Source organism: Dipodomys spectabilis, unplaced genomic scaffold (assembly GCF_019054845.1).
Source record: "Dipodomys spectabilis isolate Male_0828 unplaced genomic scaffold, ASM1905484v1 ptg000342l, whole genome shotgun sequence".
Classification (NCBI taxonomy): domain Eukaryota; kingdom Metazoa; phylum Chordata; class Mammalia; order Rodentia; family Heteromyidae; genus Dipodomys; species Dipodomys spectabilis.
In genome coordinates this window covers 1,220,482-1,234,596 of record NW_024871019.1, presented here as the reverse complement: position 1 = coordinate 1,234,596, position 14,115 = coordinate 1,220,482, and the positions used below count along the sequence as shown (strand labels likewise).

The following is a 14,115-nucleotide window of genomic DNA, read 5'->3' as shown; positions in this document are numbered from 1 at the left end:
CTTCTTTTCTATGTCATTCTTTATGACTGGAACAGGTTCTCAACGACTTTATCGCAAATGGGTGAATGAATGAATGGTATTTGGCAATAACTTTTTAAAGCTAACTTTAAAGCGACTGAGAATATGACCAGCCATTCTGTATTCAACTCTTGAGAAATATCTCTCAGATTCTAACCACTGGGAGTTTAGTGAAGCTATTGGGTGGTGAAGTACATTGGCCCTGAGATTATGTCTCTCATGGTCCTTCCAGCCCAATGATTTTGGATTGAAATAGTGAAGAGAGATTCAGTCCACGTGTCTCCTGGGAGAGGTGAGACTCTACTGACTGACTATATATTTGACATCAGACACCAGTAGGGCTGGGAAGGTGGCTCAGTGGTAGAGCTCTTGCCTTGCATGCATGAGGCCCTGGGTTCAATTCCTTAGCACCACATAAGCAAAAAGCAAAAAGCTGGAAGTGGCGCTGTGGCTCAAGTGGTAGAGCACTAGCCTTGAGCTGAAGAGATGAGGGACAGCGCCCAGGCCCAGAGTTCAGGCCCCACGACCGGACCCAAAAAACCAAAAAAAACAGTTCAGATACCAGTAGGCCTTGGACTTGTGGAGTCCTACTTACTTAGACTACATTCCAGTCAAGGAGACTTGGACTCAACCATCTTTCCCCTCCTCTTGTATGGGGCTGGTTTTGAACCAAGGTCTGTCCTTCTCATCAGCCTTTTCTGGACCTCTCCTTGTTCACATGGCATTCCTCTAATAAAATCATTGCATGTTTAATATGGACTTGATTTCTGCCTCACCGAAGACCAGGACTAATGCACCCTGCCGCCAACATCAGAAGCAGAAGGGCTCTATTAGCTCTACCCCGATGTCAGCTGGGCAGCAGGGAGCTTTGCCCTTGCCCTTTGAGGAAGATATGGTGTTCCTGGAAATGTTCACTGAGGGGTGGCATCACTGCTGAGAAATTCAACCCTTATTAATAATATTTGAGGAAATACATTGGGAATTGACATACAACTGTCTTGTAAATCTCTCTATATACATCACACCAAGTGACATGTTATCGATACCAAGGCACCCACTTCAAACTCAATTGAATGATCCCTCCCAGGATCAATTCTACTTATTCCCTATCTATAAGAACCTTCTGAATTCTCACATCCTAAATCTGATAACTGCTAGAATATTGATGTGTTTTGTTACAGACCATACTTGTGTCTTGTTCACCACCGAAAGATGTAATGTATAGTGACAGTGTGAATTCGTGACTCTAGAATTACTCTTTCTCATGGAACTTTAACAGTTTTATAGATTTTTTTTCATTCCATGCTGTGTTGTTGCAGGTGTGTGATTACTGTCTTCCAATTTTTTTTAAATCTATTTAATCTCTTGTCTATATTTTCATTTTCCTTGCTTTTCCATTTTCTAACCCTGGAGGTGTTGATTCGTATGGAATCCAAAATTCTCATAAACAGCCAATTCTTTCTCTTTAAAACAATATGATCCTTGAGTAGTTATACAAAGGGATTTCAGGCCAATGTGTCAGTTTTTGAGTACAGTGCATCTTTGTCAATGTCAACCCTTTCCATCAGTCTCCCTCATCTCTTCCCAACCCCATCCATCCCCTCAATTTACCACTCTCACACATGTTCATCAAATATTTATAGCTGCATTTACTTTCCTCTCTCCATTCGTCTACCCCCTCCTTTTGACATCATCCCCCCAACATATATATTCCAGCTTCCTGCTAATCAGTTTGTTCAATTGTAATGTTAGTTGTTCAAAGGAGTTGTGTCACTTCAGCCAGTTCTCTCTACAGATCTAGGTTCAGATTATTATTAACTGTGGAAGAATCACTGTGCAGTTCTTGGAGTGGATAACTGGCAGCTGCAGTAGGAACCTACTCATTCACTGGTGAACGTCTAATGCACATTTGTGACATACTTGCCATGCCAGTGCATGATGAATACCTCTGAGAGCAAGGGCCTCCGTCCTCCATCTGGAGAAGGATGCCTTAGGCCTTGAGAGGCCCAACAAATGCCTTTTCTGTTTACCTCCATGAGAAATAGTCACCTTTACCGTCGTTAACATCATGATTTCTTTTTCAAGACACAGTGCTTGCCTCTCAATGGGAGAATTCTAAGTCCAATGTTTTTTTCCTTGGGAATTCATCAGAGGGCTTTTAACCTTTCATGTCTCTCTCTTTTTTTTTTTTTTTGTAGCAATGATTTGTGAAGTTGATTTCTTTTTGTGGTGGTTTCTCAAACCAGGTTGTAAGAGCTGTAAGGACTATGATTTGAGACAATTCTCTCCAGCTCCGACAACAAGGGAGATGGTTCTCTTTCTTTCTCCCAGAGTCAGCAGTGCTATCATCTGCACTGTCTCAGTGGCACAACCACTTGTCTGTCCTTCACGATCAGACTAGAACAACAGTTCTATTGGCCAGTGGCAACTTTTCCCTTCTTAGTTGGTTCCCAATGACTTTATATCTTGTTTTCCTCTCCTCCTTCCCTGTCTCTTTCCTCCCTCCCCTTCTATTCCTCTATTTCCATGTTTTTTTCTTTCTTCTTCCCTGAGTAGTTTGTACTGTTTTAAGATCTTCACTAGGCTATCAACCTTTTTTGCTATTACTAACAATCCTTTTATTATTATTACTCCCCCAAAGCTTATGTTTTTGTGGATTATACTTACTGTTATTTCCTGCATTTGTGGTAGATATATTTTTATTCAGTTGAAAATAAGAGTAATAAGCTCATAACATATAGTAAAAATAAACTTTTAAAAATTGAATATTATCAAACATTTAAAAATATTGGGGAGAATGTTGCTGCTTTCCTTTTTTTTTCTTTCTGTGGCCTTGGATCTCATGGACCCTCAAGGAAACCTGGCTGTATTTTGTGGAGATTAGGGACAGAGACCAACAAGAGCTGGCATCTTTCTCCACCATCTGGTACAGTGAATACAGTGAGGGATATTTGCGTCCTGGTTTAGTCCTGTATAGATAATAGTCCTGCTTGTGTGAGGGAGAACCAGTTGTTACTGGAAGACAAGGAAACTGTCCTAATTCAGGCTGGGCTCTGCATTTGGGGGAGAAAGGTTAGGGGAGAGCTAGTCTCTGACTTTAGTTAGGGCCTGAGCTGCAGGAATACAGACATTTGAGTGAAAATTGGAACTTTCTTATCTGATCTGCCATATTCAAATCTGGTCATGAGAATGACCTATGTATAGTATTTAGCCTTACCGTCTTGTTATGACTGTATATTTGGTGGGGAGAAGCAGATTTTTTTTTTTTGCCTACCCTTTACCTCTGCTACTCCTCACCTTCCCGGGACAGAGCCACAGCCAAGGAAATGCAGATAACGTCCATATAAATAAGAAGTGAGATTGGGCTGCCTAGGCTTTCTTTCTGAAGCATTGAGAAGCAGGCAAGCATTTTGCAGTGAATATACTACAAACTAGATAATTGCCATCCATCGCTTTGGATGGCTCGGAATCTCAGGCATGAAATGGAATTCGCAGTAAAAACCTATCACACACACTTGCTGCCTTCTAGAACAAAGTTGATAGCATGAGCCACAAAGGTTTTACTTATTAGTTTGCTGGCATAGAAACAAAATCATGGTGATTCCATCTGAGATTGAGAAGAATTCACATTGTCCCATCAACTGTTCTTACTCTATTTCAATATAACATTTCAAAGGCCCTTTGTAACGTCTCTGCTTTGTAGGTGGCAACAGCCAGGTGTTTAATAAATATTGCTAGTAAGGTGTTTGTTAGATAGGGCTAATATCTATAACAAGCTCACCAGTAAAGGAGTTTACCTTCAGCCACATAGGATAGGAGGGCCTCATTAAATCAGATAAAATTGAAGTATTCTGGAAAGGAAGAAATTCTGCCGTAGGACTAGCGTATTAACTCTTGCCTGAGTTTCAGCCCGTTAGTCTGCTCTACAGATTTCAGATTTGCTAGCTGTACAATCCCACAATGATGCATGGGTCAATTCCTTTGTCTTTTCCTGTTACACAGATGCATATATAATACATACATGTATGTGATACATACTGTTATGTACTTTGGCATGTATGTATACATACGTTCATGTACATGTAGCCATGGTCATAGGAATGAAGATTATCTATACAGACTGTCTTGTTGTTCCTACTTCTCTAGTAATTCCTGACTGCTCTTCAAGTAGCATTGCTCTTGGCTCTTTTTTTTTTTTTCTCCTTGCATTCCATAAACCATGGTCTGTGCCTTGACCTAGCTGACATGAATTCAGGATCATCCATTGATCATCTGGTTGTGAGTAGGATGGCCACGTTGGATTTGCCTCCAAGTTCTTCCATCAAAGGGGCTGGGAACTTGGCATGCATTCTCTTACATTTTAGAACCCCTGTCCCCCTCCTTCATGGTGCGGTGCCAGTGCTGCCCTTTCCAGGGGTACTTGTGAGGATTTAGTGAGTTTGTAGCTGTAAAGCCTGGCACACAGTAGGCCCTCAGGAGTAGCAGAGCTTCCCAACTAGCTATAGAATGACAATTACAGAACAGACCGAAGAAATTACTTTCCGTAGCATAAATTCTAAAGTAAGTTAAGGGCCGGCTTTAGGAGTTAAAAGATGTTTAAAATGCAGTGAAGTATAAGATATTGAAGTAATAACAATCTTAGGGAATTATACATATAACAATTTAGGGCATACTTCAGTCCAATAATGTTGTTCAAGACATTGTGTGTAGGAAAAAAAAAATGAGTTGGCTCAAGCTACTGAATGGAGACATTAAGCCCTCACTGGCTTCCTCCACACTCCCCCCCTTCCAGATGATCCCTGCCAGTCGTCCTCATAGACTTAATCTAATTTGTTTCTGTCTCGGGAGTTATTGATCTTCATCTGCATAATAAGCCTGTGGGTTCATGGATATTGTTTGCAGCTCAGGGAGGCCTTGTCTGCTTTGACCTCAGCCTGTGGACGAGGAGACTCATATCTCTGGGAACCCACGAGGTGCTTTTCACTGTCACTATAGCAAAAGATAAGCCTGGCAACTGACCTCATATATTTAATAGACTGCAGTTGGCCTCACTAAAGCATATTGCAATCAGTAAGGCAGACTTTTTTTTTTTCCTTATAGCTTGCTTTTATCCAGCATCAGAGTTCTGAGGATGGCCAGAGGGGTGGAGTTTAGGATAAAAGCAGGGAGACTCAAAAGGGTAAATCATCAGCCACGAGGTTCTGCTGCTTGTGGCAAGCATTAACACACTTTCTCAGAGATGGAAGCAAAGAGAGCCGAGATGGTCTCCTGAGAAATACCTCCATGCCCTAGTTAAAGGCGCATTGGGTGGCAAAGCCTAATTTCTTTGTAAATGGAGCAGAAATATCACAGGGGTGTTTCCTCTGCGTGAGTGCAAAGACAGAGATACTTTCTACAGGCTGAAACCTGCTAGAGAAGAGGGCCAAACGGAGGCAAGAAACAGGGCTACAAAGGGAGTGATATGCCAGGGCTCAGCCTCCAGGAAGGTGTGGGTGGGCAACTGAAGAGTGAACAAAACCTCGAAACCTGTTCTTCTGAAGTTGTGTCTCAGTGGAGCAAAGCAGGAGCTGACTGGTCTCCGTGTATTGGATACAAAAGACAAAGCATTTTGTTTAGGATGTGTTGTGACTTTAAGTATCACTATCTCACAGTACTGTGAAATTTATGTAATCACTTAATCTCAATAATTTTTTTTTTTTTAAAAAAAGCATTTTGGGGGCTGGGAAGGTGGCTCAGTGGTAGAGCGCTTGCCTTATATGCATGAGGCCCTGGGTTCAATTCCTCAGCAGCACATAAGCAGAAAAAGCCAGAAGTGGCGCTGTGGCTCAAGTGGTAGAGCGCTAGCCTTGAGCTGAAGAGCTGAGGGACAGCACCCAGGCCCAGAGTTCAGGCCCCACAACTGACCCCCCTCAAAAAAGGCATTTTGTTCAGTGAGCATCTTAGGAGGGACTAAGAAATAATAACCTACAAGCAGCAGCTCTCAACTGCTGCTTTCTGGGCAGGAGGTGGTTCTCAACTTCCCACAAAGCCAGAATTGGGGGGTAGCTCCTAAACATGCCATCCCTAGGTGTTGGGAATGCTGCCTGACAGTCCAGCTTCGTGCTAGCCTTGGTTCCTTCAAACATTGTTCTCAAGCCAGGTGCCCCTGGCTCAAGCCTGTAATCCCAGTTACTGAGGAGGCTGAGATGTGAAGCTTGATGTTCTAAGCCAGCCCAGGCAGGAAAGTCTGTGAAACTTTTTTTTTTTTTTAAACCAGTCACGGAGCTTGAACTCTGGGCCTGAGCACTGTCTCTCAGCTCTTCAGCTCAAGGCGAGCACTCTACCACTTGAGCCACAGTGCCACTTCCGGTTTTTTGGTAGTTCATTGGAGATGAGAGTCTCACAGACTTTCCTGCCCAGGCTGGCTTTGAACTGTGATCCTCAGATCTTAGCCTCCTGAGTAGCTAGGATTACAGGTGTGAGCAACTGGCACCCTGCTTGTGAGACTCTTATCTCTGATTAAGCACCAAAAAAAGCTGGAAATAAAACTGTGCCTTAAGTAGCTGGGCACTAGGCTTGAGCAAAAAAAGCTCAGGGATAGCTCTCAGGCCCTGAGTTCAAATCCCAGGACCAGCACTAAACAAAAAACATTGAAAAAAGTTGTTCTCTAGGTAAACTTAATCATGTATATTATCTCCATGATATGCCAAGGCTTTTTACCATTGGGACTTAGATCATCCACCTTCCTCTGTCTGGAGCCCTGGGCATCCTTTATCCCTGCTTGGTTCTTACTGACTTAGAACCTACTTCCTTCAGGATGGAAGCATGGATTGCCATGCCAGGTTTAGGACTTCCACTCATTGTCCACTGCCCCCACCCTTCCTCCCTTTCACATTCTGATTGTCATGGCTTCTCCTCTAGTATGACAGCCTTCTGAGAATAAGGACTTCGTTCTTGTGTCATGCTTATTTTATTCCTTTGTTGTTGTTGTTGTTTGTGGGGGCGTCTGGTATGGGATTCGAACTCAAACTCATTCTCTGATGCTACAGATTTATTGGCAAGCGCCCTACCACCAGAGCCATGCCTCCAGCCACAAAAGGGTTGATAATTCCTTCTTTGGTTTATTTGTTTGAACCAGGCTCACTGAGGTATGGTTTGTATATACTAATAGTCACCCTTTTAGGTGTGTTGTTGGTATGTTTGGACATTTGTAACACATAGAAATGTAGCCACCCCCAGGACCAAGATATAAATAAAACAGTCCCCCCTAATTCCAGATAGTTCCTCAGGTCCCCTTTACCATCAAATACTGCCCAAAAAAGTCTTGACCCATCCCCTAGATTTTTGCATTTTCTAGAATGTCATCACATAGCAGACAAGCTTTCCACATCCGACTTCTTCCATTTTATTTCACAGGCAGAATTTTTGGAGACTAATGTTTCATGTGGTCCAGCTGCTGACCTTCTTTTATTGCTCACTGGCTGTCCATTATCCCAACACACTGTGATTTATTTGTGCCCTCACCAGTTGATGGGCATTTCATTTACAGGGTGTCAGTATTCTGGATGAAGGGTCTGTGATGGTGTACATCTAAATCTGTTTGTGTAGTTTATGTTTTCATTCCTCATGGAATAGAATTGGTAGAAGACAGAACTCTGCATGTTTTCTGCAGCGACTGCATTGTTGTGTGTGCTCACTAACACTGCGTGGAACTGCCAGTGGCTTCACGGGAACTTGGCCTTGTCAAGCATTCAAGTAGTGTTCTAGCATGTTGCATTGTGACTTTAGTGTACACATCCCTGGGCACCGTCGAAGGGGAACACACTTATCTTTCCATGTTATATTTTTCTATCATGTATTTATTTGGAGGTCATATCTGTCCAACTTTGGCTATTTCTTTACCAGATTGCCTGGTAAAGAAATATTATATTATTTATGCATGTTACTTACCATCAGTGTTTCATGTTTTGTGTGTAACATGCCTGGTGGCTCTAGATCTATGGCCTACCATGAAGCCATGTAGCACAATGAATCTGAAACTCCAGGCAAGCTCCTGGCTGAATGCTCTGTACACATTTCTAATGAATAGGCCCCTAGGCTTAATTAAAGGGAAGAAAAGATTAATTGTTTCTCCCAACAGCTGCAAATTATTTACATTGCATTTGTGTTGATGGCAAATAAAAGAGCAAAGGAGTGTGGGGACAGCCCAGGGTGGCTGTAATTCTTCCAGGGTCTATAATGAAGCACTGGTCTGAATGCCAAAGTGGGAGAAGAGATGAACCTCCTCCCCAGGCTCACCTGTGGTGGGCAGAGCTCGGTGTGATTCTGTCAGCAGAACTGGATCTCGGGGGTCAAGACCTGAGGCCGGCTAGACCTATGTGTCCTGCCCTACTAGACTACCTCTCAGTGGGGGTAAAAAGGACAAAAATGACAGTCCAGAGAGAGGCTGTCATCGGTTCTATTCTTAAATGACCTTTTACAGGAACCTCTGCAACAGTTACTCTTAATTCTATTATCTGTTGCTTTGCCATGCCTACTGAAAACTATATCTATATCTATATATGTATACACACATATGTAAATTATATTACCTATTAAATAACAACGTGATTTAGAATACATATATATAGATCAGAAGGGTGATGGCTCTGCTACCCTTAATTCTAGTCTCTAAACTTCTGATCTTCATCAGTGTCCTAACATATAGTATTATAGTACCTGGTACCATAATACTCTCAATTCTGTAAGCTATTGCTTTGCTATTGCAGTATGCTATATGCAGTATAATGCATGTTATATATCATAATGCATATACATATATGAGTATATTTGTGCATGCTTTTTGGATATCCTAACTTAACCAGTCAAAACATTAGCTTTTGGTTTCTTCACTTATTAATTACCGTGTGGTTGTCTTTGGGAACTCACACCTTGGGGAAGCTCTTTCTTCATCGTCTTTATGATGATCACACCTACCTCACAAGTTGCTGTGAATGGCATTAGGTATGTGACCGCATCTCTGAAACTGTGAAAGCAGCTTGTGAGGGAGAGCTGGCATCAGAACAACTTTGAGTTTCCAGGACTCATGCTAAGTTTATTTTAGGATTTGTTTGTTTTATTGTGAGACTGGAGATCAAACCCAGGACCTCACACATGCTAGGCAAGTGCTCTATCATTGAGCTACATCCTTGTTATTTCATTTTTAAAGCATCTACTTTGCACTCAGACTTCTGTGAAAGTATGTGAGGCTTTAAAAGAATCCAAGAAACTCACAGTTGAGTAACCAGGTTAATACTTTAGAAAGTTTACTCTTTTTAAATGTTTTATAACATAGGGGTTACAGTTCCCTAAGTTATGTCATGAGTACTTTTTTAGCTTTTTGGACAATGTCACCCAATTTTCCCCTCCTGTTCCCACTCACAAGTTGCATATAGTTGGTTTTCCAAATAATGGCTTGTGAGTACCACTGCTGCATTTGTTTATCCTTTGTCCCCTCTATTTTGTACCTCCTTGCCCTCCCAAAGACAGATAAACTAACTAGGCAAACAGAAATCAAACAAAAATGACAAAGAAAAAAACCTCTTGTTTCTATTTCCTAGATTCATATTGATAAGCATTATTTTATATGATCACAGGTACATAGGTATTACACCTTTGTGCTCCTACCCTAGGAGTATCGTCCTTTGGTCTCACTGTGTGTGAATGCCTAGAGTCCTGAAAGATCACTCTTCATGCTAGTATAGAGTTAATTTAATTCTCTAACCACCATTAATACCTCTGGGCAATTAATGCCTATGGGCAAAATTTGTTGTACACACACATATACACATACACATACATACATAAGCAAAATGTACTAGTAACTCTTAAATATGGATCCAGTTATACTGAGATCAGAAATCCCACTACATAGACACATAATCTGCAAATTTATTGATCAATAATGGATTGTGAAATAGCTGTTAATAGATACTAACATTTGAAATTTTAAGTTTTAAAATACTACTATTTCCCTACACTGGGCATTCTGAAGTAGCAATAATGGAATTTTGGTGAAGTAGAGGATTCGTATTTTATAGACAGAATTGTGGGTTTTTGTTTTTTTTTTGGGGGGGGGTGGTCTGGTTGTGGGCCTGAACTCTGGGCCTGGGTGCTGTCCCTCAGCTCTTCAGCTTAAGGCTAGCACTCTACCACTTGAGCCACAGCACCACTTGCAGCTTTTTCTGCTTAGGTGGTGCTGAGGAATCGAACCCAGGGCCTCATGCATGCAAGGCAAGCACTCTACTACTGACCCACCTTTTACCTTGTGTGTGAATTATTAGGGTGAATTGCTGAACCCCTGTCTAGATATAAAATGGGCTAACCTGCTGTGATCTTCCTTAGGGTGGTGACATGAGAGCCTGTGATTGGGCAAAATTATACGATACTAACACTATGCATTCATACAATGACCTTCTGTTTTCTGTTCTTTCTAGTCAACAAACACAAGCCATGGATTGAGACATCATACCATGGAGTTATAACTGAGAACAACGACACAGTCATTCTGGATCCACCCCTAGTAGCCCTGGATAAAGATGCACCAGTTCCTTTCGCAGGTAAGATGATGACTTAGTGTGAATGGATTCCACTCATTCTGAAGTCATGCTTCACGTGAAACCTCCATCTACACAGCGCAGGTAGGGCTTTGAAAATGGGCCATCGTCACCCCATGTGTGTCTGGAGCAACCAGTGGTGGTAATACTGAATACCTGTGACTTCAGGGGTCTATTCTGCATCTGCATATGGTGGTTTTCTTTATTTCTTCTTCTGCTGAGAGGTGGTGAATTGCTAAGTGACCCTTCACAATTTGAAGAAATTCAATTAGTGAAGTCAGTAGGGGGATTTTTTTTTTTATCCCTAGAGCGAGAATCCACTGAGGTGATAAACGTATGGTCATTCTCGCCACCCCCCATCATCTCCACCATCCCTGATACTATCATATTATGGATATGTAGGTACTTGTGGCTTAGTATATTGGGAAGAGAAAGGGGAAAGAAGGAATCAAGAAGTAGATGGCAACAGTAGGACAAGGTCCTGCCTTTCAGCTTAAATGTGTGTGTGTCTTTGAGCAGGGAAATTCAAAGGAAAAGTACCTTTGCCTTCCATTTCTGTTGGAGAGAGAGGTTTCTCACTGTTATCCAGATGACTGCAGCTTTTTCACCCTTGACCTTCTGTGAGGGCTAGGCCCTGCAAGGCTATATGGGGATACTACCATGTCCCAGGTTTCCATGGATTTGAGCAGGGACAAGGTGACAGGCACTGTCAGAGGCACAAGGGATTGGACCAAGAATTTCTGAAGATGCCTGCATCGTGAGTAATGTCGTTACCATTTTATAACTGTCAGGAGAAAGACAGGAAATTTAATGAAGGTTTTCAAGACTTCTAGAAGATTGCTTTATGATAGATGGGTGCCAGGCAGACGTTTTCGCCATGGCGAAGTCTATTTTTTCTGACAGTTTGTCTGCTAGTTGGGCAAGGAAAAATTGGTTCTTTTGCACGTATAAAGCGATAAGCACCATGAGGGCCCTTTATCCATTATGGAACATTATAAAGTCAGGAGTGATGGGGGCGGGTTGTTAAAACCAGCACTAGGTGAAGATGAATCCAACAGCAGTCTTGCAGAATGTGGGGGAGATGCTCTCCACTCCCAGAAGAAGGTTTTATCTTTGCTTCATGGAGAATGGTAACCACCAAGGAGATCTCGCTGTGACTTGCATGGTGCTTAGAGTTGGGGTATTTCCATACATCTTCCAAACATCCCCAAAAGCCCCAGTTCAACTAACCCTCACTTTAGGAGGGGAAATCCTAGGCCATATATCCCCCATGACATGAAGTACCTTCCCCAAACCTTCTTAGCCAGTCTGGGAAAAAGCTAGTACAGTGTTTGGATGAGCTGGCAATTCTTAGGAATGTGTAGAAACCAGAGTTTTTAAGCAAATATGATGAACAGTGTTTGGGACATGGAAATGCTTACATTGGCAGGCACTGTGTACTGTTTTTTTTTTTTTTTAAGTAGACTTGATATTTAGAAAATTAGCAATTCGAAATAAGACCTGGGATACTGATCGGCTTTGATGAGTCAGATCTCAATAAAGAGGTGAGTCATGGAGGTACTCACTTTTTTTTTTTTTTTTGAGACAGTCTGTCTGTGTAGCCATGACTGGCCTCCTGTGCTCTTCCTGCCTCAGCATACCTTTATAGACATGGCACATGCCAGCCACACCGGGCTGGGCTTCCCTCTTGTTAAATTTTGTTGATTGTACAGAATAATGAATTTCATCCTAACAGTTTAGTGGGTGTATATAGTGTATTCCAATCAGATTTACCTCACCATCCTCCTCTCTTGTCCCCTTCTCTGCCCTCCTAGTGGTGCTACCTTCCTCCCCAAAAGGCCTCCTTTTACTTATTTTACTTTAAAAAAAAATCTAGATTCTACATAAGAGAGAAAACATGTAATACTTGGATATTAGAATCTGCAGAATCTGGTTTATTTGTCTTAACCATGATGATTTCCATTTTTCTGCAAATGACATAATTTCATTCTTCTTTATGGCTGAATAATACACCATTGTGTATATACCACATTTTCTTCTTGTATTGAGGGGCACCTAGGTTGAGTCCATAACTTAGCTATTGTGAATAATGGTACAATAAATGTAAGTGTCCAGATATCTCTATTGTGTGTTGACTCTGGGTTCTTCAAGTATGTGCCCAGGAATGGTATAGCAAGGATCTAAATGAGACTACTATTTTTAGTTGTTTGAAGAACCTCCATACTGATTTCCACTGGCTGCATTGATTTACATTCCATATACACCACATAAATCCCACCCAACCTCCTTTATCTCTGGAATTTGTTTGATGATAACTACTCTGACTTAAGTTAGATAGAATCCAGGTGTTTTGCTTTGCATTTCCTTAATGGAGTGAACATTTTTAATGTGTTTGTGGGCCATCTGTACTTGTTCATCTGATGAACACAGTTTACAGGATTTGCCCTTTTGATTGGATTTTTTTGTTCTTAATTTATTTTGAATTCTTTATAGATTATGGATATTAATCCCATTCAGAAGAATAGCTGGCAAAGATTTTCTCCCTGTCTGGAGTGGGGCTGTCTCTTCATGCTGACAGTTGTTTCCTTTGCTGTGCAGAGCTTTTCAGGCTTATATTCGATGCAATCCCATTTGTCAACTCCTGTTGTTATTTCCTAAGCTATTGAAGACTTATTCAGAAAGTTGTTTCTTATGTCTGTATCCTGGAGTTTATTCCCTCTGTTTTCCTGTAGAAGTTTCAGACTTTCTTGTCTTACATGAAGGTGTTTGATCCATTTTTATTTGATTTCTCTGCAGAATGAGAGATAGGAGATCTCACTTTAGTCTTGTACATCACCATTGTTCACATCACCATTAGTTGGTGAGGCTATCATCTTTTCCAATGTATGTTTTTTGCACTTTTCTCAACAATCAGAGGGCCATGGTGGTGCTGGGTTGGTTTCCCTCTTTAGATCAAGTGTGTGCTCCTGCCTCTCTCAGTCCTTGCTCTCACAGCTGGGTTCAGAAGCCTTTCTTGCAAGCACAACCTCTCATTCAACTTGCCATCAGATACTTGACCTCACTCTCAGACATCACAGAGACATTTAATGATGCAGGAATGGGAAGTAAACAAGTACCATTAAGGCATCTCAGGGTAGTGAAGCAATCACTTTATGAGATAAAGAATATGCCTGACTATTCATCATGTCTAGCCCTGATGCAGCTTCTGTTCTCCTCCATTAGTGAGCAGGAAAACCAATGCCTACAGTAAAGCTAGCTACAAGCTCTGGAATATACGGACCTGCAGAGAAAAAATTTTTATATATATATATATATATATATATATTTCAAACAAATCTGATTATCTGACAGTTTGTATTTATGAAAGATTACCTGATTTACATGGTAGGGCTGAGAAACAATTTTGAATTTTCACCCTGAGATTTCACTAAAGTCTTTCCTAGGTCATGAACCCATCAAGTGCTTTTTAAATTTGAATTTGTGTTCTAACCCATAGATATGTCCACAGTTGTTCAGACAGGTT

The 14,115-nt window shown here is 41.5% G+C and overlaps 1 protein-coding gene across 1 annotated transcript in view; it reads left to right on the top strand.

Moving 5' to 3' along the window:
- Clstn2 (calsyntenin 2) overlaps positions 1-14,115 on the top strand; it is a 378,995-nt gene that overhangs the window by 174,563 nt on the left and 190,317 nt on the right. The window contains exon 3 of the mRNA XM_042665750.1: positions 10,473-10,595. Coding sequence (XP_042521684.1) covers positions 10,473-10,595 — 123 coding nt within the window. The remainder of the gene's footprint in view (positions 1-10,472; positions 10,596-14,115) is intronic.